Source organism: Bactrocera neohumeralis, chromosome 6 (assembly GCF_024586455.1).
Source record: "Bactrocera neohumeralis isolate Rockhampton chromosome 6, APGP_CSIRO_Bneo_wtdbg2-racon-allhic-juicebox.fasta_v2, whole genome shotgun sequence".
Taxonomy (NCBI): domain Eukaryota; kingdom Metazoa; phylum Arthropoda; class Insecta; order Diptera; family Tephritidae; genus Bactrocera; species Bactrocera neohumeralis.
Genome location: NC_065923.1, coordinates 25,587,210 through 25,614,209, shown reverse-complemented (window position 1 = coordinate 25,614,209; position 27,000 = coordinate 25,587,210). Strand labels below are relative to the sequence as shown.

General features: G+C 33.9%; 6 protein-coding genes across 10 annotated transcripts; 4 read left to right on the top strand and 2 right to left on the bottom strand.

Annotated features, from left to right (window-relative positions):
- The first annotated feature begins 1,161 nt into the window (after nucleotides 1-1,161).
- On the top strand, nucleotides 1,162-3,807 carry LOC126762059 (glutaminyl-peptide cyclotransferase-like). The gene is made up of 6 exons (XM_050478540.1): nucleotides 1,162-1,388; nucleotides 1,484-1,587; nucleotides 2,719-3,004; nucleotides 3,063-3,197; nucleotides 3,261-3,468; nucleotides 3,571-3,807. The coding sequence occupies exons 1-6, from the start codon at nucleotides 1,311-1,313 to the stop codon at nucleotides 3,750-3,752; spliced, it is 993 nt and encodes a 330-aa protein (XP_050334497.1). The 5' UTR covers nucleotides 1,162-1,310; the 3' UTR covers nucleotides 3,753-3,807.
- Nucleotides 3,808-4,490: 683 nt separating this feature from the next.
- LOC126761929 (GPI mannosyltransferase 3) lies at nucleotides 4,491-7,869 on the top strand. Of its 2 annotated transcripts, none has more exons than XM_050478363.1 (8): nucleotides 4,491-4,613; nucleotides 5,220-5,354; nucleotides 5,425-5,542; nucleotides 5,606-5,955; nucleotides 6,019-6,147; nucleotides 6,210-6,464; nucleotides 6,520-6,717; nucleotides 6,781-7,869. In XM_050478363.1, exons 2-8 carry the CDS (start codon nucleotides 5,227-5,229, stop codon nucleotides 7,286-7,288), a joined length of 1,686 nt encoding a protein of 561 aa, XP_050334320.1. In that variant the 5' UTR covers nucleotides 4,491-4,613; nucleotides 5,220-5,226; the 3' UTR covers nucleotides 7,289-7,869. The 2 variants fall into 2 exon arrangements, with proteins under 2 accessions (XP_050334320.1, XP_050334319.1); XM_050478362.1 differs by having other exon boundaries at nucleotides 4,491-4,737.
- A 538-nt stretch (nucleotides 7,870-8,407) lies between these two features.
- LOC126761695 (succinate--CoA ligase [ADP/GDP-forming] subunit alpha, mitochondrial) lies at nucleotides 8,408-11,308 on the top strand. The gene is made up of 5 exons (XM_050478056.1): nucleotides 8,408-8,580; nucleotides 9,037-9,254; nucleotides 9,319-9,549; nucleotides 9,956-10,240; nucleotides 10,299-11,308. Exons 1-5 carry the CDS (start codon nucleotides 8,544-8,546, stop codon nucleotides 10,512-10,514), a joined length of 987 nt encoding a protein of 328 aa, XP_050334013.1. The 5' UTR covers nucleotides 8,408-8,543; the 3' UTR covers nucleotides 10,515-11,308.
- A 1,170-nt stretch (nucleotides 11,309-12,478) lies between these two features.
- Nucleotides 12,479-22,831, top strand: LOC126761891 (arrestin domain-containing protein 17). Its single transcript, XM_050478326.1, has 4 exons — nucleotides 12,479-12,751; nucleotides 20,159-20,725; nucleotides 20,789-20,971; nucleotides 21,036-22,831. Exons 2-4 carry the CDS (start codon nucleotides 20,270-20,272, stop codon nucleotides 21,417-21,419), a joined length of 1,023 nt encoding a protein of 340 aa, XP_050334283.1. The 5' UTR covers nucleotides 12,479-12,751; nucleotides 20,159-20,269; the 3' UTR covers nucleotides 21,420-22,831.
- A 2,105-nt stretch (nucleotides 22,832-24,936) lies between these two features.
- LOC126761015 (uncharacterized) lies at nucleotides 24,937-25,710 on the bottom strand. The gene is made up of 3 exons (XM_050476876.1): nucleotides 25,473-25,710; nucleotides 25,261-25,398; nucleotides 24,937-25,197 (listed from the first exon to the last, which is right to left on the bottom strand). Exons 1-3 carry the CDS (start codon nucleotides 25,704-25,706, stop codon nucleotides 25,015-25,017), a joined length of 555 nt encoding a protein of 184 aa, XP_050332833.1. The 5' UTR covers nucleotides 25,707-25,710; the 3' UTR covers nucleotides 24,937-25,014.
- A 60-nt stretch (nucleotides 25,711-25,770) lies between these two features.
- On the bottom strand, nucleotides 25,771-26,980 carry LOC126761016 (adenosine 5'-monophosphoramidase HINT3). 4 transcript variants are annotated; one of them, XM_050476881.1, is made up of 4 exons: nucleotides 26,875-26,980; nucleotides 26,479-26,783; nucleotides 26,094-26,287; nucleotides 25,771-26,040 (listed from the first exon to the last, which is right to left on the bottom strand). In XM_050476881.1, the coding sequence occupies exons 2-4, from the start codon at nucleotides 26,768-26,770 to the stop codon at nucleotides 26,002-26,004; spliced, it is 525 nt and encodes a 174-aa protein (XP_050332838.1). In that variant the 5' UTR covers nucleotides 26,771-26,783; nucleotides 26,875-26,980; the 3' UTR covers nucleotides 25,771-26,001. The 4 variants fall into 4 exon arrangements, with proteins under 4 accessions (XP_050332838.1, XP_050332837.1, XP_050332836.1 ...); XM_050476880.1 differs by having other exon boundaries at nucleotides 26,871-26,979; XM_050476879.1 differs by having other exon boundaries at nucleotides 26,479-26,795; nucleotides 26,875-26,978.
- Between the last annotated feature and the right edge of the window lie 20 nt (nucleotides 26,981-27,000).

Genomic DNA, 27,000 nt, shown 5'->3' with positions numbered 1-27,000 from the left:
TGGATCAAACCAGTTTCATAGCTCGAATTGTTTATACTTTTGATCACGTGAAAAGCTGAATTTGAAAAAAAAATCATGGTTCAACAATAAAAGTATAAATCTCGTCAAAGACAACAAAAAAGAGTATTAGGGAATGCTTCATATTTCTAGAATCACTATAATGAGCACTTTTATTTATTTATTTATTTATAAAAATCGATTTTTTTTTTCTCAATGTACATAATACATATGTATATACATATATAATATATTATATTTAAGAAAGCTCACAGAATATTTCATATCGTTCCGGTGAATATTTTCAAAGTTACACGCAAATTTGAAAAGCCCGTTTAGTGTGCTCGAAAGTACAAGACCAAACTTTAAACGCGTTTTTCTCAGTATAGTTTTTCAAACTCAACATTACTCGAAAATGGCAAAACCGATTAGTCTCAAATTTTAACACGAGCTTCTTAAATCAATTTTTAATAATTAAACGAATATTTTTTTTCATCGCTAAATATTTTTTTATAAACAATTTAAGGCCGTAATTTTGGTCAAAAATCGATTTTTTTTAGAAACCGCCATTTTGTCAAATAATTTTATTTTGCTTATTTCTTTGATTTACTTTACTAGATTTAACATTACTTTAATGAAATCTGTTTAGTTTTTTTAATTTCAGAGGATCCAGTTCAGAGATATAGTGGTCATCGCAAAAGGTCTTTCAGAGAGGGCTAATACTTGTACTAAGTCTTAAAATACAGTTAAGAAATACCATAAAATGTGTACAAATTTTTGGATTAATAAATTTAAAAGTTTTCTCAGAAAAAATTCTGGAAAATTCACTTTTTTCGGCCTTCAAACTGTATATAACCCATTGATTTCAGACTTGAACAAGACTTAAATATAAAAAATAAAAACCACAATGACTAAATGTAGTTGAAAATACTTCAGTTTGAGTTTACTGAGTTAATGCCCAGCGTGCCCACAAACCTAATGTTCATGAGTAAATACATATGTATATACAAACAACTCGTGAACTACAAAATATGAGAGACTCACTTTGAGCTCTGGGCGCTATTTCTCTCTAAAAGCTAGTTTAAATTTAGTTTGTTATTTCGCAGTTTTTGTTGTTGTAATTTTTTTATTGGAAAGCTCCGCTTGTATCAACAACAGTTTGGCACTCTTATTTTTAGTTGGTCGGTGTATTTTGATGTTGGTGAACACGTAAACTTTGTTCGGATCGTTCCATGTGCGAATATTTGTGATTCCATTTAACGGTGGAATATAAGAAATCGCTTACTTACGAAGTAATAAGTTTTAACGACAAAATGTTGCGGTCTGCCTTAGTTTCTGGTCTAACCATTCAGTTATTGGTCTTGGCGGTTTTGGCGCTGGATGTCACACAAGTCGGTTAAATATCAATTTACATATTTATATATATACATATATGTATATATGTGCATAACTAATATGTAATATGTACACATATTTGTTTGTGCAGTTTCCAGATGACAATCAGCATTTCAACCGGACATTGGCGGGTATTATGCGACCCAGAGTGGTGGGCACGACTGGCCACAAAGAAGTTGAGAATTTCATAAAAAGGTGATTGGTAGCTTAACTTTACATTTCTTTTAACTGTGTATTACTTTCAGTGTCTATTTTCGGCATGATGTTTTCAAGATAAATATTATGAATCATGGAACCTTATATTTGTATGATTTTGTTTTTGATGCTCTCATAAGAAGCTGCGACAGTTTTAAAGTTAGTTTGACCCAACGCGTTTTCGTGACACCTTAAAATAATATTATTTGAAAAAAAGTTGTGGTAACAAATCTCTGATAAAATGAGTTATAAAGCTCCCACTCCATGCAGAGACAGAAACAGGTGCCTTCCATGTTGTTGTTGGAGAATGAATGCGGTGATGACGGTCTTTTCCCGAATGAAAGTTTATGTCCGCTCCAGATATGTGGAACTAATTGTTCCACCTATACAATAACATCAAATCGGTTAGGCCTATAGCCCACGACAATCGGATCTAAGTAACAGGGCGAGTTTTTTTCGGTCAAGGACTGTCAACTCGGGAGCATTCTTCAAAATAATTGCAGAAATGTTTCCTCCCTCTACTAAATGTAGAATTTTTCTGGGACAATATTCTATGAAAAAATTGGTGAAGATATAGCGTCAACTAAAAAAGTTTTCCTTACAAGATTTTTATTTTATTCAATGAGTTTCCAGAGCAGTTATGGACCGATGAACAATATCTTTAGAAATTGTACCGTTGCCTTAAATAATAACCCGCGCCACATTCGGTGAAGATATATTGCGAAATAAAAAATTGATTTTGATTGATCACTTTATATGTCAGCTATATCCTAAAGTGGTCCAAAAGCTATAGTTCCGAGATATGAACAGCTTCTTGGAAAGAAACCGACGAATGCGAAATTTAATCTCAAAAACTGATGGCCTAGTTCGTTCGACAGACGTGCGAACATGACTAAATCGATTCGGTTCGTGACGCTGATCGTTTATACATATACTTTATAGGGACTGCGACGTTTTCTTCTGGCTGGCAAACTTAAAAAAAATAAAAATAATATACCCTGTACTGGATATAAATTACTCTATATAACGAATGTTTTCGAACCTTACAATTAATTCGGTTTATTTCGGTTCCGTCCGAACAAATCGCTTTCTTACATGCCATTTTATTACCTTTTTATTACATTTCTACAGGGAACTAAATACACTCGGATTCAGCACAGAAGTTGACCAATTTTCCGAAAGGGTCCCCATTCTCGGAAATGTTACTTTCACAAACATTATTGGCGTCTTAAATCCCAACGCTCGCGATTTTTTGGCGCTGGCTTGCCATTATGACAGCAAATATTTTCAAGATGATCCCGGTTTCGTAGCAGCTATAGATTCAGCAGTGCCTTGTGCCACTATGTTGAATACCGCTAAGACATTATCATCGTACCTTTTGGGCAATTTCAAAGATCGCAGCGATATTGGGTTAATGGTGATATAAACACATTTTAACGTTTAACAGTTATAATAAACATACCAACATATTCTAGTTAATATTTTTCGATGGTGAGGAAGCTATAAAGGATTGGTCGGATACCGATTCGATATATGGATCGCGTCACTTGGCAACGAAATTGTCAAATACACGTACCTCAGGGGGTCTAGGGCGCAGCATAGATCGAATTGTGAGTAGTTGATAACTAGTACTACTTAAATGTCGAACTTATTCATTTACTTTTGTATTCTAGGAAGTCTTGGTGCTACTCGACTTGATTGGCGCTGCCAATCCAAAATTCTACAGTTTTTATCCAAATACTTATGGCTTACATCATAGCTTATCGGAAATTGAACTGTCTTTGTCAGCAGGCAAGAAACTTGAGGGAAAGAATCTGATGTTTATGAGACGCCCATCAACCGGGTTTATCGATGACGATCACAGGCCATTTTTACAACAAAGTACGTTGAGATTTTTTTATTCTCATTTTCTGCACTTACTTTGTTTATATACTTATTAGTAACGGCTTTTGTTCGTTTTCTATTTTTTTGTATTTATTACAGATGTGCCGGTTTTACATCTCATAACAACACCGTTTCCACCACAGTGGCACACACCGAACGATAATGCGGCAAATTTGCATTGGCCATCGATTCGTAATTTTAATAAAATTTTCCGTGCTTTTGTCTATGAATATTTAAAACGTCATAAGGAACAAGTGAACTTGCGAGCCGCGTTCCGTTAAATATTTTATTTTTTTTTTTTTTCAATAATAAAAATTAGTTCCAAAGTAACGAAAATATCTTTCTTTTTTTTGTTTGATTATTTAATTTTCACAGTGAAACAGCTTTCCATCAATAAAACAACAGATTTTTTCATTAACGATATGACCGATATACATACATGTATTATGAGTATATAAAAGGTTTCTGTTCTAAAATATTTTGTTTCTGTTATTAATTTATCGTATTCTGTTTCTGTTTTCATTTCAGTTATACATCGTTTCAATAATGCTCAAATTTATATGTAAACGCATGAGTTAAGGCAGTTTTATAAATAATGATCGCAAAACTTGCAGATTTTTAAATGAAAAAAATAATAATAAATTAAAATTATCAACTGTATTGTTATATAGGGTGCACATGTTTTAGTATTACAGGAAACCCTACAATTTCAAAAAAATGCAACTTTGTATTAACAAGGTGCTTACACTACTGATTAGTGACACATTTAAATTGAGAACCATATATTTTAACTATAATATCTAGTTAAATTTTAGGTAAATAGGTATTCAAATGAATTAATTAATTCAGTATATAAAAGTATAGTATTTATTTATTTTTTTTTTTTGAAATATCCTAGTTATAAATATACAAATTTAGAAGAATTTAACTTCATATGGCGAACAATTAATGAACGCCAGTGTAAGCAGTTGTCAACGTTTTTATTGATGACGTCATGGCGTACTTAGCAACCATTTCCAGTGATTTTATTTTGGTACTGAGTTCATGACTGGTTTTGTTGTGTTATTTTTAGGCATTTTGTGATCGGCGAATTAGCAGAGCAAAATAAAGATTCTTTTGCCATTGAATGTGTGAAAATTCGAGTAGGTCTTTATGACCATTTCTATTAAATTGTAAAAGACTTAATTGTGCCAAACGTATAAATATATGTGAAGAGCTATCAGAACCAGTTTCGCTATTACATTTTAGAAAATAAATATAAGCTAGGTAAAAGTTGCTACCAGTTGACGTGTATACCAATTTTTTAAGGTTATGGTTGTTTGATAGTCGCGCGGAATTCGACATATCAATGAAAATTTAGAATTTACAAAAAGTGAATTATAATTGTAACAAATTTTATAATTAACGCATTACTTCTGCAAACAATATAAACAGAATTCATGTGAAGAAACCTCCCACAGAGAACCAATGAAGCAATTCTTATATATTTTTAGCGTTCTTATATTTTTCTTGCGTGTGTTTAAGACCAATCAAAGTTGTATAATTACCCAATGATCTACTAAACTAAAATTCTTATGTGATTTCATTTATTATTTTAATACTTTAATATGTGTTTTATTCATTATTTAGAAAAATTATGTTAGCATTGCTTACGTAAATAGTTATACACTCTAGTTTTTAGATATACAAAATATTTATTACTGTTCATATAGAATATACATTTTTATAAAAAATTACTTACATATTAGGAATAAGATGAATTTGCTATTGGTATTTCTGCTAATATTGGCAGTACGACTTGCATCGGTGTTTATAGTCCAAACGTCCTATGTGCCGGATGAATATTGGCAAAGCTTGGAGGTGGCCCATAAATTAACTTTTGGGTAAGTTAGTTTTAATTTAGAACTAATTAGTAACATTTGAGATTTTCTCAATATTTGCTAATTTAAACAGATATGGATATCTAACGTGGGAATGGGTGCAGGGAATACGCAGCTATGTGTACCCATTATTGATAGCAGGTGTTTACAAATTATTAGCCTTACTTAATTTAGATACGGTGCAGTTATTGGTAAGTATGCTATTATTTTAATGTACCCTTATGCAAAACTAATTCTGCAATAATATTTTATAGGTAATTGTACCCCGCATACTGCAGGCCACATTGTCGGCTTATTCAGACTATAGATTCTTTGTGTGGTCTGGTAAAAAGAAATGGGCGTTGTTTTTAGTCCTTGTGCCGTGGTTTTGGTTCTATATCGGTTCACGAACTTTATCAAATACTCTAGAAACATCACTGACTACCATAGCTTTGAGTTACTTTCCTTGGAGTGGGGAAAATACCACATATTTATGGTTTGCGGCAATTTGTTGTTTCTTAAGGCCTACTTCAGCCATTATTTGGATACCATTATGCATTTATCATTTGCGTAAAAGTCGTTTGTCAGCAAGTGATCTCATCTTCAAACATTTTTTGGTTATTGGGTAAGTGGAGACGAAATAAAAAAGTCATGAATTTGTCATTTTAACCGCTTTAATTTTTTATAGATTGTTAGTTGGTGCAGTTTGTGTGGCAATAGATACTTACTGGCATGGTAGGATTATCATTACACCGTATGAATTCTTCAGATATAACATTCTACATAATATTGGCAGTTTTTATGGTTCACATCCATGGTAGATTAAATTTTTATATATAGTTCTTTTAACTTAAACATAATATTATCAATTTGTTTAAGGTACTGGTACTTCACTGTTGGCTTACCAACGGTTTTGGGCATCAATACAATACCATTTATATTCGGAGTCATTGATACCGTACGCCATAAGAGGAATTATCCTGTACGTAAGCAGCTACTTATTATCATTTTGCTGTCGTTAGTAGTGTTAAGTACCATCGAGCATAAAGAGTTCCGTTTTGTTGCGTCTCTATTGCCTCTATGTCTCTACATAATTGCTGATACATTAACGCGATGGAGTTATAATGCCTCCAGGTAAATTGATTTATTTTTTAAATATTTATTTCGGAGTTATTAAATTATTTTATAGGAGCGTTCTTTGGTTCGCTGCGTTGGTTATAGTTGTTGGCAATGCGCTCCCAGCATGGTACTTAAGTACTGTACATCAGAAAGGACCCATAGATGTTATGACACATGTCCAGCAAATTGCCCGTGATTACAGAGATGAAAACGAACATCGTGCAAGCATACTCTTTTTAATGCCTTGCCATTCTACACCATATTATAGGTTTGCTCAATATACTTTTTTGTAATATTAATTTATTGCTTTGTTTTTATATATTTTTTTCAGCCACGTCCATGAAAACATTACCATGCGGTTTCTAACTTGTGAGCCTAATTTACAAAATACAGCTAATTACGTCGACGAGGCCGACCAATTTTATAGATCACCAGTCCATTGGCTCCACTCACACATACCTTCGTATCCGCGCACTGCTATGCCCTCACATATTGTGCTCTTTGAACCATTAGCACCGGTCATAAATGAATTTCTAATTAACTACAAAATTTTACATCGTGTCTTTAACGCTGAGGTGAACGAGAATATTCAGGCAGAACATTTACTCGATGAATGGTCAAGAGTACTGAAAGACGAAGACGTAAACATTGAATCATTACTTAAAAATGTACGCAATCGCATAGGTAAGAATATATTGGTGTATCAACGCCTTCTCGCGGGAGAAGAAAACACCTTCAATAGAGATGACTTCAAGATTCCGCAAAAATCTCAAGTAAAAGACGATACACCCGTTAACATTAATGAAGAATTGAAGCAGCAACACAATATGTTTAATTAAACAGCTGACACTATGAAAACACTTTAGAAAGTGCAACGTGAAAGTACACAATCGTGGGTGCTTCATTGTTCGGTACATTTAGTGCCAACATAATTTTTGCATATCTATCGATGCAATATAACAATAAATTTCAATGATGATATTAATTTTGTTTCTCAAAGAAACATCTTATATCAGTTAAGTAGTGCAAAAAGCAGATTTGCTCAAATGTTTATATACACACGTATATACATATATTTGTAAGTTTTACTTTGTGTTTATTTATTTTTTTGAATATACTACCAATCTCCTTAAAAAAGAAAAGAAACCGAAAACATGCAGATGCTATAAATGTTTAAAAATCTTGTCAATGAAGTGTACATGAGTACGTCTTTTACAATAATAAGTTTAAACCACCGGTGTATAAATGTATGTACATTTTTGCATGTCCAGAACTGTCATAAGTCTTTTATATTAAAAAAATAGATTAATCTAGGAGTTATTCATAAAACTGGGAAACTAAGCTATGAAAATTTTACAATTAAATAGAGATTCTAGGAATTAATACATTTTTAAATAAAGTTTTACATTATAAAAAAATAGTTATTAATTGTGTATATTTATTTCTAACACATTAACGACTGAAACCGTTTTTTAAACAACTGTAGCACAAGGAGTGTGGATATGGGTGATCTACACCTCCATTTTGTAACTTTCAGTAGGAAATTAAAGATTAATGATCATTATTTATAAATATAGTTGAATATTTGTCATTTTAAACTCGACAATTACAATTTATTTTTATGACACATCGATCATGCGATCATAACTGTAAACTGACAAACTGTCATTTTATGATTATTTCCCTCTGTTTTCCTTACTTATGGCACCTTTTATTTCAGTGATGTAACACTTATCACTCTTCACCTTTACTAAACTTTGAAAAAAAAGTATAGTTGATATTTATTGGTTTGAATTATACACGTAATTAAATTGCATTTATTTAATTTACTCTGAACCCATGTTAATTTACATTTTTTTTAAATTCGCACTTAATGCTAAATCATGACTTTATTTCATTTAGGGGAATAAAAATTCCCTTTTTGGAATTACTGAAAAATAACATCTCTGGCTGCATTTTACTTTACTGCTGTAAGTCGGCACTGATATCACACACGAACGAACGAAAGAAAAATTAATTTGCACAGTCTGATTAATTTTTGCTTTTCTATAGTTTTGAAGGGGTCAACATCTTTATAAAAGATTCGAATTAGGAATGGCTGCTACAGCTAGATCACTACTAAAGCTTCGAGGTAAGAAAATTACTTTTAAAATCGGTATTGCTACAGTGAAAATTATATAACTAGTAACAAATTGTGTGCACCACATATACTTGGACCCAGAAATGGTTTGATAATAATCAAAATCACCGCTATATAAAAAATATAAAATTATTATAGTAAATACTGAAACGTAGTAGGCTATATGGTTCTTCTACTAAACGAATGTAAAATATGTTTACTTGTGACAATGAAGTGGCATTGACCATATATAACAGAAAGGAAAAGTATATTTTTCCATCATTCGGCACTATGCATTAAAATTATACATACATATGTACACACACACATGTAATACCCATGAGTATATAAATTTGTGCGAAAACATCTGTTGGCATACTCTGAATATTTTTTTTTTATTTCATAACCTGTTAATACGTGCATATACAAAATATAGAATTATTGATTTAATTTTTTAATTTCAAATAGATAGTATCTCGGTTGGTGTACGTTTTGGCTCGGAATATGCCAAGACGCGTGGCAACTTGCAATTAACCGCTGATTCACGTGTTATATGCCAAGGCTTTACGGGTAAACAAGGTACTTTCCACAGCCAACAAGCTTTGGAATATGGTACCAAACTCGTTGGTGGAATCTCTCCCAAGAAAGGCGGCTCTACACATCTTGGTCTGCCAGTATTTGCTTCGGTAATTAATAGGATTATGTTATATATGACTGATGACTATAATGTTAAAAATTTATTTGTTATAGGTAGCTGAAGCGAAAAAGGCAACCGATCCCCACGCAACTGTTATTTATGTGCCACCACCTGGTGCAGCGGCTGCTATTTTGGAAGCTCTGGAAGCTGAAATTCCATTGATTGTTTGTATCACCGAAGGAGTACCTCAGCATGATATGGTGCGCGTAAAACACGCTCTATTGAGGCAAAATAAATCACGCCTTGTTGGTCCCAATTGCCCCGGTATCATTGCACCTGAAAGAGTAAGTCTTCGATGTAATTAAGGTTTTTGAAAAATGTCCTGTACTATACAATGTATATTTGTATGTATGTACACACATCTAATAATTTAATTAATTATGCAATTACTTAATGTTGCAATAGTTCCTTTGATAAGGCTAGTAGTCATACACATATGTATGTATACATATACGTTAAAGCAAAGGTTCAAAGTGCGCTCAGATTAAACTTTAGGTGTATACATCTACTACAATGAAATCTATTTCATTGGTTGCTTCCATAATAAATCAAAAGGTCAATAGTAGCGCGTGAATTAACCTATATACAGCTATTTAACAATTTTTTTTATTAATAAAAAATTAACCGAATTTTGAGTTAGATGCTGATGTAGCCTGTAATTGCCATTATAATGTTTTTATTTTGTTATAGTGCAAGATTGGCATTATGCCTGGTCACATCCACAAGCGTGGTAAAATCGGTGTTGTGTCACGCTCAGGTACACTCACTTATGAAGCCGTGAATCAAACTACTGAAGTTGGCCTTGGACAAACATTGTGTGTTGGTATCGGTGGTGATCCGTTCAACGGTACCGACTTCATCGATTGTCTGGAAATATTCTTGAAGGATCCAGACACTAAAGGTATTATTCTAATCGGTGAAATCGGTGGTGTAGCTGAGGAAAAGGCTGCCGAATACCTGACACAATATAACACGGTGAGTTTGAATATTTTTTTACGCCGAAATTTTGCTAACAAATTATTTTTCTTTCTAGGGCATTAAAGCGAAGCCGGTCGTATCGTTTATTGCCGGTCTATCTGCTCCACCCGGTCGTCGTATGGGTCACGCTGGTGCCATAATCTCTGGTGGTAAAGGAGGTGCTGGTGACAAGATTAAAGCTCTCGAACAAGCTGGTGTTATTGTAACCAGAAGCCCGGCACAAATGGGCAAGGAATTGTACAAAGAGATGAAACGTCTGGAGTTAGCCTAGAATTTAATGAAAAGCTAGGAAGCAGCAGCATAAGTGAAACGTTCAACAACCGAAATGTACATTAAGGAGAAGGCACATATTAAAGCGATCAACTAAGTAAAAAGTTAAATGTGGAATATGACAGCTTGTTTGGTGATAAATAAAAGATGATTGAAAGTATATTAATTATACGATTACTAAAGCAAATAAAACAAAAATAACAAAAACACAAAAACGTACAGTGAAACATTTCCATACCTAACTGCCGAGAATAAAATGCGAAAATTATGAACAAAGACATCTTAAACACAGTTGCCACAATAATAAATAGTCAAACTAAATTCATAAAATAGTAAATATTACCACCAAAAAATAATATACTCGGGCTCGGGCCAATATATTTATAATATAAAATGTAAGCATTATTTCTCTGCACTCTCTTAATGTCTTGCATGAACAAGTAAATACACTAAATATGCACTGAGTTAAGAATATACACAGCACTTTACACTTACATTACTTAAGCGATCGTGCAAAATATTTTTGCCTAGTTCAATACTTTTATTTCAAACGTGAGCTGCATGCAATTAAATTTTATATAATAATAATAACAAGACATAGCATCCTATTTGTCAGCTAAAAAGAAACAAAGTTTTTATTAAGCTGCATACAATTAATTGCAATTTGAAGAAACAAGCGCAAATAAGAAAAATTAGTGTGCTATTTAACTATCTACAAACTAAAGTGAATAATGTTATAAATGTGCATATGTATGTATGCACTTTAATAAAGAATCAGAAAAACGAAAAAAGTAATTGTTTTTTTTTTTAATATTCTTTTTTTTATTTTTTATTATCTTTTTTTTTATTTCTTTAATATTTTTATTATGTAACATTAAACGGCACACAGGGTGAGTTATAAATTACATAGTTAGCAAACTTGAAGTAAGTAAGCAAAAATTGCAAGGAGAAATAACTTTCTTATATCCAATAGTTAGAAGTGTTAAAACAAAAGACTTAAGCAACAAACCATATTACAAACCCTATATGTTATAGTGGTTCGATCTGAACAATGTTTTCGGAGTTGACAGTCTGCGGCCGGATAAAAATCCGGGTGTGTTCAAGTTACGTAGACCTGACTGTCCTGGAACGTCATTTTGATCAGTCAGAAAATATGACAGAAATTTGTTCGGAGATTATTATACCATTGCCTTGGACAATAATCTATGCCAAATTTCATCAAGATATCTTATCAAAGTATAATTGTCCGATATCGGTGAATTTGACAATTGAGCAGCTTCTTGAAGAGAAAAAGGCGTGTACGAAATTTTAGATCGATATCAAGAAACTGAGGGGCTCGACGGGCATGGCTAAATCGACTCGGCTCGTCATGCTAACAATTTATATTTATACTTTATATGGTCTCCGACGTTACACTTATTAATATACCCTTTTCACCATATGAAAATTGTATATGCGAATATTAGCTTTACATAAGCTTCAAAGCTTTAAGCAGTGTCTATGAATTTATTTTCAACTAAGCTTTAACTTTCTGAAGCTTTTTTATCAATAGTTGTACCTGGAACAAAGAATGAGCTATCCATACAATTTATTTATAAAAGAGATGTTCGTTAATTAGCAGCACCATTATCTACAAAGGTATATCTCAGGCCAAGCAAAGCTTTAAGAAACGCTCTAATCACGTTTCTGCTTGAATTAAATCACAGTACGCCACATTCGATCAACATTATGCACATACACTCACACACATAGATGGTTATAAGTGTGATGTATGATGCTTTAAAATGCTCGATTTGAATATCAGTTGGCCTCTCAGTGCTCAATAGGCCAAATGAGTTGATATAAACGTGTTTTGAGCTTGGCCCAAAGTAAGAGACACAGTTGAGTACGATTGCAAGTACACATACACACATACACCAGTATATACCGACGGCTGTGCCCAACATCTGAGCCAAGTTAGCCGAATAGTGCTTGGTTAGTTGTGTTACGATCGACGTTGGGCGCTGTTATACTCTGAAATGACCGACGGATGTGGAAAGACGCACGATCGACTTATTTTCAATATATATATATAATTTAAAAATATATTAAAAATTGGAATAAAGTTACAATTGTGATATAATACTTTAAAAACAAATCTAATTAATCGAGCAGAGTTGAAAATGCAAAGAATATATAAGTATATAAATATAATTTGAAGCCGCGTTAAACTCTCCGCGAATTATTCACGACAAATAGGTAAATGACAAGTTGTTAAAGTGACGTAGAGTACAAATACTTATCTACATAAATACATAATATGTACATATGTGTAGTCAGAAGTGATGTGATCGTGAGCTTAAGTGAATTGCACCCACCACATCAGAAATCAAATACTAGCAGATTTATAATTCTACCAAATAAGTACTTGTGTTGGTGTTATTTCATGTATCAAATAGCTCTTAAAAAATGCAAATGTACATATGTATATGAATATGCCTTTAAAGCACTTTTATGCAGATACTCAAACAACATATTTAAATATGTACATACATATATATATTTGTATATACATACATACATATATAGTATATGCATGTGTTTACTTATTAGGCATATTTTATGCATACATACATATTAAGACTTTTTGTATAAAAATTGAAATTATTCTTTCTTACTTATTTAAATTGAGTATTTGTTTGAATATGCATCACAAAAAAGTTGTGTTTGTAAGCAGTGATATAAGTAAAGTCTACGCCGGCGCAGCAGTAATCGTTATTGCCGACCACGATCGGAAAATCGTACATATGGCATGTATGTATGTGTATATGCATGCTTGTATGTATGTATGTATGTATGCATATTTGATCTTCGCGTATAAATTACGTGAGCGTTTGGTATGTGACGTGCAAAATAGGTATTCAGCTATTTTCATATGTATGTATGTATGTACATACCGTAAATATATTTACTATTGTTCTTTTTATTTGGTATGAGTACCCGTAATACTCGTAATATTATAAAAGCGAAACAGCTGTAAGGTCGTAAAAAGACAGTAGAGATGGGCTTGGCAGCGTAATGATAATTCGTTAAATAGTACATACAAGTTTTCGCATTTAGTTAATTATTTAAACGAAAAGCAATTAATTATTTGCGTACAGTAAGTACTTACATGACGAAGCAGAAAATGAGGCTTTTCGTACTGAGAGATTTTAAGTGATTTTCATTTATGATTTTCCAAAATTTTATAAAAAAAAATGTATTTTGGACTTTTAATATTAAAATATGGTAGTTTAATTGCTATTTGGAATTTAAAACATACAAATGTTTGGATGAGTGATAACCTCACTTAAGGGGCTACATGGGTTTCCTCGGGTAAAAATAAATAATGATCCCTCGGAAAAATGATGCGCCCGCGTTGGCAGGATAACTCCTTTCAGGGACATCTAAAAGGAAAATATACGAGTCATAATTAAAACCTTAACTTAGAACTTGGACGATGGAAAAAAACTGAAAATTGGATTGTTAGCAGAAATTTTTACAAAAAAAAATGAAATTTTCAGTGAAAATTTCGCGACATTCTTTTTTCAAATAATTGTAATCGAAAAAAATCCTTCGTCCAAGTCTTTAAGAATTTTATCTCAAAGACCTGCGAAAAATTCCATGAAGATTGGTTGAGTAGTTCTCGAGAAATCTTGCTAACGGTCTTCAAAAACACAGTTTCGAGAAAAACGGGTTTATAGACGGCGCACTTAGCCTAGCTAGCCTCGAGCGCACAAGTTTTCAAGGCTGTATCTCCTACTTGAAAATTTAGGAAAATATTCTAGAGGTGTTGTAAAATTTAATAAGACAATAAAAAATTTTATTTTTTGAAACCCGTAATCCCATGTAACCCCTTAAGGCGATATATCCACTTGTCAATTTAAAAATATATCTTTTTTTGCATACACAATGTATTGAATCGTTTGCATATATATTTGAAAATATTCTACGAATATTGATCCAGCTTGAACCGATCGACTTGAAATTTTCAAACGACCTTCCCAGATATATTTTTTAGGTAATGATCGCAGGTATAAGATTCTTGACCTACTACCATTTTTAAGCCACTCTGACGTGAAAATTTTTTCATAAAAAATCTTTTTTTTGGAAGCCGCCATCTTGACAAAAATCAAAATTTGAACTAGTCATTCGATCATTACCTGTGCGGGGTATAATTATTAGATAGTGAAGTCACATTTACTCTAGATGGCAAAACCACATAAGTCCTTCTACTGTGTGATTAACTGCTCCACATTTGAAAATGCGGTATTTGAGGGTGTTTACAGTGTTCTAGTATTGTAGTAGAAACGTGTAAGTAGCTGACCTGTCCTTAAATTACATATTTATATCTTAAATCAATGCATTAAATTTTGCTTTCGATTTCCGTCAGTGCAATAACCTGTTGCAATTTTAAAGGCAAATTCATAATGCTAATTTTCACAAGATTCTCTTGAAGTGAACTTTTCATCAGCAAAATTATTCGCCCTAGACCAAAACAGATGAATATCACTTGGTTCGATCTCCGGACTCTAAGGTAGATGCATAAAACTTCCCATCTAAGCACAGTTTCTTTTCTTTTTACTAAAGAGTGATCCATTTCGAGATTCCCTACATTTTTGAAGAAAAAACACAGAAACTTCAAATTTAATGGGGAATGTTTATTATCGTACGAAATAACTTTCTTTGACATTAATTTTTTGAAGATTATCTCTTTCAAATGTCGTTTCGTCTCAGATGGTCCATCCGTTGAGTCCATTTTTCGATGACTCTTTTGAGCATTTCGACTGTTAACTGGCGAATAACAAGCGTGAGGTTTTTGTCCACAGAGATTTTAGACTTTACTTATCTCCTCAGGAAAAAATCTAATCAATGATATCACACGGTCTTGGAGGAGAATTGACCGGCCCAAAACGTGAAATTATTTGATCTCCGAAGTGTTCTCTCAATAAATCCATTAATTGATGCGATTTGTGGGAGATGGCGCCTTATTGTTAAGACCAAATGTCGCAGAGATCAGGAATTTCTATTTAAGGCATCAAATTGTCGGTTATCATGAAGCGATAACGGGCGCCATTGACGGTTACGTTCTCACAGGCATCATTTTCGAGGAAAAATGGACCGATAATTGTGTCTAAGTCACGAGGTGACTTCAGGCCTGCCAGCTAGCTCTATATAAGTGAACCAAGCATCTAGCCTGGCCAGTGCTTTGGTGACTCTCACATCGCGATGTGATGTTATTTGAAAAGCATGATATCACTTCAGGTCAAGCTGGGTGCTTCTCTATATAAGTCAAGCAGGCACTGTGCTTGGCCAGTACTTAGGTGACTCTCACACAGCGATATAATGTGATTTCAAAGGCATGAAGTGACTTCAAGGGAAGCTGGCTGCCTGTGCCAAAGTGACTTTCATGCCCTGTTGTGATAAGATTTGAAAGTAACAAGGTGACTTGAGGGAAAGCTGGCTCTATATAAGTAAAGCAGCTATCGGGCCTGGCCAGTGCTAAGATGCCTCTCAAGCCGCGATGTAATGTGATTTGATAAGAGTGGGGTTACTTCATGGGAAGTGGCTCTATATAAGTAAAGCAGGTACTGTGTTTGACCAGAGCTTAGATGAGTCTCATGCCACGATGTGATTTGATTTGAAAGTCACAAGCTGACTTCAAGAGAAGCTGGCTGCCTACTTTGTGTTGTTTTCTCTGGATGAAATGGCAGCTCTTGAATCTCTTCGGGTTGTTCGTCGCTCCAAATGCGGCAATTTTGCTTGTTTATATACCCATTGAGCCAGAAATGGGCCTCATCGTTGAACAAAATTTAACTCGAACACGTCCGATCTTCTTGAAAATTTCCAAGAGTGATATCGCTTGAGGAGGTCCGCGGCTTCAGTTCTTCGCACAAGCTGTATTTTGCACGCTTTCAATTTAAGATCTCAATGTAAAGTGTGCCAAGTCGTTCCCTAAGTTAGTCCGTGTTGCCGCGAACGGCATCGAATCGACTCTCCACGGTCTTTGTGTACACTCTCAACTACGGCTGCAATATTTGCTATTTCACTGTGTGGTGGACGTGGTCTATTCGGTCGAATATTATCCAATAATGAATGCTGGGTTTCAAGATGGGTGATGGTGTTGCGAATAGTACGATATGTGGGCCGATTATGTTAACCATAAGTTGAGCGAAACGCGAAAAACATATTTTTTACAGAACGTCAATTTTCGTAATAAAGTTAAGGGATTGAGAAAGGTTGTTCAGGCGTAAGTCTTTCCATGATGAATACTGATCAAAAGTGAATGACTGAGATCTGTCAAAACAGGCTATTGAAAAAATTATCTCTACTTGGGTCACTCGTTAGAACTAATATAACCACTTTCGAAGTTTAATTTTTATGAACAAAAAATTCAAATAATATCCCAATTTATTATATTTTTACAATGTTCACCCAGATTTGAAATGATACATATAACAGTTTTAACAAAAATGCAATCCACCTTAAAACACCCCAAACGAAAATCTAATTTTATTGATTCAACAACTAGTTTTCGCCAATACATTAGGGTGTATATATGTATAACAAATATACCTACATTAGTACAAATCTACCTATATATGTACATACATATGTATAAGAAATCTACAAAATTGGTTTGTTAATTAGAAGAATATATATAATTGCTCGTAATTAAGCGTGCAAAGGTATACATCACTATTTGATGTCATTTGACTATGAGTATGCCTACATATTTACATAAGAATGTATGCGTAAAGTTATTATGTGCATATAGTTGTAAAATAAAAGTGAAAACGGCAAATTAACAAGTTTTACGGCATCATAACACTCAGACTACAGCAATGTTACGCAGGTGTAAACAGACACACTAACTATTATATCAGCGGATGTATTTAATTACGAGCTGACTTTTCGCACAAATAAATACCTTTGCAATATACCTGTATATGTACATATATACATGTAAAGAAGGTTTGAAGCTGGAAACGAAACAGAAATAGTTTATTCTTTTTACTGTCGTAAATATTTGATGTTAGCCCACGCAAAGTGTAGAGATATATTGTATATTTAAAATGGAACTATTGCAATTATTTGTTGGACTCATTAGTGAATTTTTCTGCTTTTCATTCATTATTTCAGAAAAAATTAGTTTCGAAAGTATTCACTAAGTCAAATATAAAATGTGCTATGGAATCACGGGCAAAAAACATAGGTAGCGACCTTTCAATTGCTCTAAGCATACTAGTAGATTCTCAATGATAAGCAGATATTATAAAATGTGACAAAAAACTACGCGGGAATTGTAAATAAAATACACAATATTTAAATATTCATCCATATTTATTTTGTCAACTTCAAAGTAATCCCCACTAAATGAGAACGATTTTTCCAGTCCTATACTTATCATAAGCATTTTTTGGTATGGCCTTCAAAAAATTTTGTTTTATCTCTTCTATTGACTGAAAACGGGTTTCATTGTGTTGATTGTTGACTTGTTTGCATGTCTCATCGGCAGTTATATAGAAAAAACTCGTTTCGTACCCAAAACATCCAACAAAATCATTCGCAGGAACTCGCTAGAGATGTCGAGCTCTCTTCTCATCTCTCTTACACTTGCCTGACGATTTTCAAGCACCATATCCTTTACTTTTTTTCATCAGTTGAAGAGGTCGTCCAGAACGAGGCATGCTTTCCACGATCCCTCGACCGTTTTTGAAAGCTTTGCAAGACTCATAAGCTTTTGTTTTTGATACGATTGAATCACCGTAAGCCTTTTCTAACATTCGCACCGATTCCGCATACAGAATTTGTTTGGAAATACAAAATTTGAGATGAAATCTTTGTTCTATATTTTTATCCATTGTAAAAATCGAAACGCACTATTGAGGTGTACCGACATAAACAGGCTGCTGTAAACAAACCGGTTAACAGATGATATTTGGCATTGTAATTAAGAACAGTCCCACCAACTTAGGAAACTACATTCTTTTGAAATTTCATTTTCCCGGGGAATTTTATTACAATTTCCGGGTGCTTTTTTGTCACAATATATGCTTTTTGCAGAAAGCAGTAACTGTGATATAAATGGTCAGGACTGACCAAAACTATATATCGTCTTCAAAATACCTGAGCTAATACAAGCATGCCAACGTTTAATTCAATTTTCCATATACTTGTTATATGTCTGGGTTAGGATAACCTTTAGTGCCTTCAGCGAATTTTGGTTTTACCGGTGATGATGCGTTTCATGAAAGCAGGATCAAGTCGTTCTTCAGGTCTTTAGTTAAGAGTCTAGCATTGACACGCTTCGTATCCAAGTGGATCCATTAGAGTTGTCGAGATCATCTGCTATCTCTCTGAAGTCTACACGATGATTTTGTCGCACTGCTTCATTAATTTTTTCAATGTCATCGTTATTAACAGAGGTGGACTCGCATGAACTGAGTTTTGAATGACTTCATGACCTTTACTAATAGGTTGCCAAAAAAGTCTTGCGGTATTTTCTCTAATTGGAGCTGAAAGCGCGTAGTTCTAGTTTTATTCGTCGCAACGGGTCATGCTATACCATTTTGGAAAGCTCATTTTACGCGCTAACAAGTATTTGATTGATTGTCGTTTCTTTTAAGTCGTTCGTGAGTTATAGCGTCGCAAAGATGGAGCAAAATAAAGAGAAAACACGGCATATTTTACAGTACTACTACGATAAAGGCAAAAATGCATCTCAAGCCGCCAATAAAATTTGTGCAGTTTATGGATCCGATACAGTTTCCATTTCCACCGCACAACGATGGTTTCAACGTTTTCGTTCTGGTGTAGAGGTGGTCGAAGATGCGCCACGCTCCGGAAGGCCTGTCGTCGAAAATTGCGAAAAAATCGCTGAATTGGTCGAAAGAGACCGGCATAGTAGCAGCCGTAGCATCGGTCAAGAGCTGGGCATGAGTCATCAAAAATTCATTTTAATTTCAATAAAAAAAAATTCAATAAAAATACCGCAAGACTTTTTTGACAACCCATTATTTTTTTTGGGCCGCTCAAATAGTTGTGTGTGTCTTTATGACTAATAAAGACTTTCAAAAAGATTTCTACAACGATATTGTTGCCGTGATTCCATTGGAAACAAGCAAGTTAGCTCGTTTTGCATTTTTTTCATCGTAAAAATGGCCAGGCGGATCAAGTTTGATCAGATAGAATAGATCTTTGTCTAAACTACTTGCTTTTAGCTTATTTCACAGCATAGATGTGGCGAGGGTAAAAATCTTGTCGGTGAAAGGGGATGCTCCCTTTAGAAATATGCATTTCTCCTTTACGTCAGCTTTCGCTAGACCTAGGTTAAAACATTTCGGTAGACAAAACTTCGGTGAACTTTGTAAATTGGTTGGAAGCGATATTTTGTAACTAAATAAGAAATTTTCTGATAGCCTCAAAGTACTTCGATTTATTAGGGTTCTTTGATTTATATCTAGAAATTGATAAAAATCTTGAAGAAACAGAGTGCACAGCTGTTCAAGTAGGATCCTTCGTGATCTTTGGTGCGACGATCAACGCCATTACCTAACCTAATTAATTGAGAAGCGTGTATATATATCATCATTATAATTTACGCTTTGTATATTTTCTTTTCAGACTATAATATAGTACACTATTTACATAAATACTCATAACACTACCGAATTGGTTACCAATCACCATAACAGCTTTCGAAATAGAAAGTAATGCAGCAGTAATTTACAAAAAATGCCACGAAAACTCTTGAAATTCCTCATAATCTTCGATAATACATCACTCTTGTATTTCCCTGGCCAATTTCTATCCGGTCGCGTACTTATCGAACTACAAGATGACACACCCGCGCTGGGTCTGCACTTTCACGTTGTCGGCGAAGGTGTAGTACGCGCAGGTACCGCACGGCAGGAGCGTACTTATGACAAAGAGAATTATATTGATTTCCGTATGCGACTATTGGGCGATGTGGATCAAGGACCCTCAGTGCTCTCGCCTGGCATACACAGTTTTCCATTTAAATTGGGTCTGCCCGTGGGTTTGCCATCCACGTTTTTAGGACGTTATGGTTGGATACAGTACTATTGCAAGGCGGCCTTGCGTGAACCGAACGGACTGATACACAAAAATCATCAAGTATTCATAGTGATGAATCCGATCGATCTAAATTTGGAGCGTCCGATTCTGTCGGTATGTCATGCAATTGCATAATTTATTATTTAAATACACAAGTATTATATATTTTCATTTCAGCAACCATTTACGTGTGAGATCGAGCACAAACTTGGCGTGGCCTGTGTGGGCGGCGGCAAAGTTGTTGCGCGAGTGGCACTCGATCGTGGCGGCTACGTGCCGGGGGAGAGCATATTGATTACCGCATACATTTCGAATCACAGTAATGTGACGATTAAACGGACAAAGGCCTCACTAACCGAGGTGCGATTGAATATAGTTGTTATAAAGAAATTGTATATAAAATATTTTAATTTATTTCACACAGACCATTGAATACTTGGCACGTGGGAAAGTGGTGCAAACGGAGAAACGCGCATTGGCCACTTTGGCGCGTGGCAAAATTCGTCCAGGCGGTAAGGATGAGTGGCAAAACGATAGTTTGTATGTACCACCGTTGCCGCCGACAAATCTGCATGGCTGCCATTTGATAAAAATCTCCTACGATGTGTTTTTCGTAATCGAGCCGAAATCTTTGGAGAAAGAAATCAAATTGCAGCTGCCCATAGTTTTAGCTACATATCCATTTCGCAATAACGGCAATGATGTTTCGAATACTTGGCCAGATTCAGTGTTAAAACCGGACACACATTACCCGTCAACGTTGCCTATCTTTCGTCCGTGGTTGCATGAGAAGCCCGAACCCAATTGAGCATAAGGAAATGAATTCACACTACGCATGTATGTAAGATAGTCGGAGGAAGGATATACATACATACATACAGACATATATTCTTAAGAAACCAGCGAGCAGTGATTACGTTAAAAGAAAATCTTATAAAGAATTCGCGAAGTAAAATTCGTTTATTTTATGTATATTTTAGGGTATCTGTTGCTTCCAAATAGATTTTTTTTGCAAACGCCGCCTAAAATTTCAGTTTTATTTTTTAAAAAACTTATCCAATGAATATACATATATTCCCATGAATATATTTAAAAAAGTTTTTTTTGAAATTTTGCATTAAATTAAATTAAAGTAAATTTACGAATTTGAAAAAGTGATATTCTAATAAAAAATTTTGTGATCTTAAAAAAAGTTCTGAATTATTTTATCATAAAACCACTCTTTTAAATGTTATAGGTTATACATCAAGTATAATGAGTCTCAGTAATTCGGTAACTGAGCATTCATATCCCAAAGTACACCATGTCGTATGAGCAACACAGAATTCATAAGACTGACATATGATTTGATGCATAACTTAAACTGCGTGTAAATAACTTTTAATGTATGTTTTTTTTTTGTAAAGAAGAAAAACGTGTTAATGTTATATATATTTATATTATATTATTTAATATTTTTTAAATTTTTTAGGTATATTTGATTTGGAGATAAAAGTTTAATTGCAAAGATCAAAAAATCCCAAAAATATATAGGACAAATAAAATGTTTAGGCACGGCTTAAATCGAAAATAAAGAGCTTGTTTACGTTGGATCCCTTTCTATGGGAAAAATCTGAAACTTCAGGTCGCATCTGCAAAAAAAATCAGCTCAGGAAATATCGGATACCCTAATGTATTTACACACTATTTGTTCATTACTTTCTTGCAAAAGCAATAAGTTTTTTAATACTTACCCCAACTTGTTATGTGCCTAAATAAAATTATTATATTATTTTCGCACACAAATGTATATAAATTTAAAAATTTTAACCTATAATTTGAAAAATTTAATAACTTTTAATTTGATTTTTTATTCGATACTTTCGAATGTACTTCAAAGCCTAGCTTTCCTAACTACATACATATGTTATTTTAATTCTGAATTTCACTTTGGGCATCAAAATTTTAATAAAATAATACTGTATTTGAAAATACACCCAGTGAGATTTGTTTATTTGCCTAAATCGTCTTTATCCTTTAAATTTGTTTATTTTGGATATGAGTCTCGAAGATTTCGCTGACAGCCATAATAATTTAGCTACTACACATTAGTGAGTAAACATATTAATTTTACTTATTTGTATCGTATTTAACATAGTAACTATAAAGTAAGTCAAAAATATATTTTTATGTAAATTTAACTAATTTAAGACGAAGCAATAAATTATCACATATAACTGACTTTTTGGTTTTTCGCACTTACTGTGTTTATTTCTTTGAACACTGTTTGCCGATAAAAATTAAAAAAAACATTAACTTCAGTTGAACCGAAGTCACAGCCTACACAGATACAAAAAAATGCCCTACAAGCACTGGATTCGGATCGTTCAGTTTGTTTGGCAGCTATATGCTATAGTGGTCCGATATCAGCGATTCCGAAAAATGGGCAGCTTCTTGCGGAGAGAAGGACATGTGCAAGATTTCAGATCAATATCTTAAAAACTTAATGACTTTAGGACATGACTCAATCGACTCAGCTCGTGAAAACGATCATTTAGTTATACAATTTATTGGGTCTCCGATATTTCCTTCTGGGTGTTACAAACATCGTGACAAAGTGAATATACCCTGTTTAGGGTATAAAAACCTTTATTTTAATTTTGATCGACCAGATTGAATGGAAGCTTTATGCTATAGTAGTCCTATCTAAATAAGTTGTTCGGAGATTGTAGTGGTGTTGCCTTAAACAATAATCCATGCAAAATTTTGAGAAGGTATCATGTCAAATAAAAAAGTTTTACATACAAGAATCAAGAATCGAGCTGTTTCGACGGATTCGGATCATAGGTAGAGTGAAGTTGATTTCATAGGACAGGCAAAGAGATTATTAGTGTCATGCGTGGACTAACTGTATGCAAGACATAGATATTGTATGTCAGGTTCTATTCTGAATAAGCAGAAGTTTAATCTGATACCCAGACCCAGTTTTTCATACAAGTTGCGCTCTTGTTTCAGGCGGCAAGTCGTGCTCTTGTTATGCAAATGGCGGAGTTTTGACTCCAAGTACGCCATTCACTGGCAGGGGGTCAATGAAGGTACTAATAGCTCTACTGTGAATAGCGTTCAGTGCCTGTCAGAAATTCGTCGTGTCCGAAGTTTGATCAGTATATTGTTCCAGTTCGTTGACGTATTAAGGTATATTCTTAGAAGGCGACACTGTCAAGCATAAGATTACATGTATGATTAACTACATTAAAAGCTTATGACAACTCCAACGCTACGAGTACAGCCCTCTCATAGGGCGGTTTCTGGTTAAGGCCACGAGCTATATGGACGTTTATGAAGCTAAGTACTGTGCGCTTTGCGAAATCTGGTCAGTTGGTTCAGTTTGAGGAAATCTTCTACGGATCATTCTAAACAACTTTGCTTAAGAAAATACGGGTCGAAAATTGATTACGATCCAGCGATTTTTATGACGAGGATTAGCTTTAGGGGTTATTAAAAAGTTCTTAGTCAGTTTTTGAGATATCCGAATGAAATATGATAAATAGACGCTTTTTGATGTTGTACTGATGATTTGTGGGAATCCGTCATAAGGGCAACTATAAGATATGTATAATCCACACGTTTGCTTCGTAGTGTTACAAACTTCATGGCAAACATAATATAGTACAGTGATCAGGGTATAAAAGAGGGACTAGACCATTACATGTTTTCAATCTCAATATTTAGTTCGAGTTGTTACCCCATCGTCCAGTTGTTAAAGTGAATCCTTGTATATTTTAAGGGAAAATATAAAAGGCTTGGGTTAGTTACTGTGAAAAAGAGAGCAAGATCGAAAAGAGAGTCATATACTACCAAAAATATATTATGGTTTCCATTTTCCCACATCATTATCGTGCGGTCATACACTAGTTAAGTAAGAAAGTTAAAAAAAGTAAATAAAATTTATCAAATCATATTAAACCGCATAATAATCTGAAAATATAAACGACCGAACGAAGCGAAATTGCTTATCGTTAGGATAATACGTGATTCGCATTGGTAACTCTCATCTAAAGGATGATCGTTTTAGGTTTTTAAATTACGTGCTTAACAGTACCGAGAGCTTTCGGCAGCTGAAGTGGTCCAGTATTTCTCTCTCATATAGCTGATTCTGATTTAAAACAGCAGCTATGAGTGTTCAAAATTCCGTTCCCATGATAGTCGAGTCTACGTAACCAGAACGGACCCGGATTTTTTAACCGGTCAAGGCCTGTCAACTTGGCAGAATTCTGCCGCTAAAACAACAACAACAGCAGTGTTCACAATTAATCGAGACCAGACGATAAATGAAGATTTCAATGTTTATCTTTCATGAGAATTGATAAGTTATTCCTTTATTCTTTGATAAAAAAAAACACCAGATATAATATAAAAATTTGCTAAAGCATATTTTTGAGAAAATTGGTTAATTTCCACTGCACATTGAAGAAAAACTCTCCTAAATCGAAGCGGTTAAATAATAATCCCTGTGTGCTCGGATAACGGCGATGGTTTTTTCCAGTGCGCTGAATTACACATCCTTTAAAAGAATTCAGACGAACGTCAATCTCGCCCTCTTCAAGCTGAAAAATATGATTTAGAAGTATAAAAATATTTGGTAACAGTTTCAATAATTATATGTGTACCTCATCGAATCCGTAAATATCCTGGTAGCAGGTATACGAAATACAACGCCGCACACATGATTTCTTCATGACAGCTTCCAAATTTTCACATAGGGTGTTCCGTTCACATGCTGTCTCGAATTCGTGATATAGAATTTCCTATACATGTTATATATTTAAACCAATTTGATAATTTACACAAGAAGTGAACTTAGTAAAATCAATAATCACACATTTTTGCTAGTCTCCTTGTAGGCATACTCAGGAAAGTGAAATGTTGCTGCCTTTGGCAATGTTTGACCAGCAGCACCTTTTTCTTCGTAGAGACTCGATGTAGAAACACCAAAATTCACTACAGTTATTATCAAATTAACCAATATCCGTGTCAACTCCATTGTATATTCGTTTACTGTGCATATAAAAATATGCACATACAAATAAACTTGTAAATATTCGGCGCCTGTCATTTAATAAGGGTTGAATAACCTTTCAAGAACTTCATATACACAAATCTTAAAAAAATTGGTGTCATAGCTTTAAAAATTAATTTTTATTTATAATTATGTATAATAATTATTCAAATAATATATCACTGGCAATAACCCTACAATTACACCCTAAACCTAGTCCTTTAGACTCAAATAAATTCTTCCTTGATACTTGAAGTATTTTTTGATTTTTAAACTCTCATCGGTTTCTCAAAAATATATATGTATTGAATTTTATAATACATATTGTTTATTTTATATATACACGCAGCATCTATGCTTTTTCTTGCAAATATTGTCGCGCCTCTTCAACCTAAAAAAAAGCAATTTATTTATTAAACTATTGTGCAAATGTGTAAATTTTACCGTTTTGAACCACGCGGATCCAGTTTTGAACATCATCCTATGTACAAAGGACATCGTGGATCGCGGAGCTATTCCATGCATATGCAAGTGTTTTACGGTAATGAAAGGCGGTAGGTGAAAACCAAATAAAGCATCTGTTGTGGTGATATTATTCTTTTCAAAAAACGACATTAGACCTTGTTCCATGCTGTTCACTAAAATTGAACGCAAAAAGTTTGTGTCCAATTATATTTGACTACAATGCACTGTTCAATAAATTCATATCAATAATATAGTCTCCTTGTGGCTTTCCAATATTATGGAAAATCCGGAAATACATGCAAAATGTTTACATTTTTCGAGGATGAACCAAATTTGACCGTAAGTACTGGAAATTTCCTCTTACCTAATCCTATATCATTCTTTGTCAGTGACTTCAAACTCTCTACGTGCCGCTTTGGAACAGCCAAGTAATGATAAGTTGATGACGGCTTTATGTCTTTGAATATAACAAAGTCCTCATTTTCAAAATCAATCACAGTATTTGGTTGTTTTCCCGCAGAAATCTCACAAAATATACAGTGCCCCATATTCGACGAACCAGTTATGATAAATCGTAGAAATGGTAGAAATGCCAGCACACAGAGACCCAGCAAAATGATGTATTTTTTGGCATTCAGTTGTTTTTGAGGCAACATCTGTGGAATATGTCTAAAAAAATTTCTAAAATGATAACAAATGATAAAATTTACACGCAGTGCGCAGGACGATAAATTTAACTACGAAGATCTTGCCTACCTACCAACTGCTTGAAATCTTTTCTGTAAGAAAGTGTCAATTTTTAACAATTTAAAGTAATGTTGCTCACACTAGAAAAATTAATTATGCAAAATAATGAATACATTAAACAAATAGCTTCAACCAAATT

Coding starts and splice junctions, on each gene's coding strand:
- LOC126762059 (XM_050478540.1), top strand. CDS start 1,311: ATGTTGCGGTCTGCCTTAGTTTCTGGTCTAACCATTCAGTTATTGGTC. Junction 1,389..1,483: donor TGGCGCTGGATGTCACACAA/GTCGGTTAAATA, acceptor TTGTTTGTGCAG/TTTCCAGATGACAATCAGCA. Junction 3,198..3,260: donor GGCGCAGCATAGATCGAATT/GTGAGTAGTTGA, acceptor TTTGTATTCTAG/GAAGTCTTGGTGCTACTCGA.
- LOC126761929 (XM_050478363.1), top strand. CDS start 5,227: ATGAATTTGCTATTGGTATTTCTGCTAATATTGGCAGTACGACTTGCA. Junction 5,543..5,605: donor TAGATACGGTGCAGTTATTG/GTAAGTATGCTA, acceptor AATATTTTATAG/GTAATTGTACCCCGCATACT. Junction 5,956..6,018: donor AAACATTTTTTGGTTATTGG/GTAAGTGGAGAC, acceptor AATTTTTTATAG/ATTGTTAGTTGGTGCAGTTT.
- LOC126761695 (XM_050478056.1), top strand. CDS start 8,544: ATGGCTGCTACAGCTAGATCACTACTAAAGCTTCGAG. Junction 8,581..9,036: donor ATCACTACTAAAGCTTCGAG/GTAAGAAAATTA, acceptor AATTTCAAATAG/ATAGTATCTCGGTTGGTGTA. Junction 10,241..10,298: donor ACCTGACACAATATAACACG/GTGAGTTTGAAT, acceptor TTTTCTTTCTAG/GGCATTAAAGCGAAGCCGGT.
- LOC126761891 (XM_050478326.1), top strand. CDS start 20,270: ATGCCACGAAAACTCTTGAAATTCCTCATAATCTTCGATAATACATCA. Junction 20,726..20,788: donor TGGAGCGTCCGATTCTGTCG/GTATGTCATGCA, acceptor TTTTCATTTCAG/CAACCATTTACGTGTGAGAT. Junction 20,972..21,035: donor CAAAGGCCTCACTAACCGAG/GTGCGATTGAAT, acceptor TATTTCACACAG/ACCATTGAATACTTGGCACG.
- LOC126761015 (XM_050476876.1), bottom strand. CDS start 25,706: ATGACAGGCGCCGAATATTTACAAGTTTATTTGTATGTGCATATTTTT. Junction 25,399..25,472: donor ACAAGGAGACTAGCAAAAAT/GTGTGATTATTG, acceptor TAACATGTATAG/GAAATTCTATATCACGAATT. Junction 25,198..25,260: donor ATATTTACGGATTCGATGAG/GTACACATATAA, acceptor CATATTTTTCAG/CTTGAAGAGGGCGAGATTGA.
- LOC126761016 (XM_050476881.1), bottom strand. CDS start 26,770: ATGTTGCCTCAAAAACAACTGAATGCCAAAAAATACATCATTTTGCTG. Junction 26,288..26,478: donor AAAGAATGATATAGGATTAG/GTAAGAGGAAAT, acceptor GTTCAATTTTAG/TGAACAGCATGGAACAAGGT. Junction 26,041..26,093: donor GATCCGCGTGGTTCAAAACG/GTAAAATTTACA, acceptor GCTTTTTTTTAG/GTTGAAGAGGCGCGACAATA.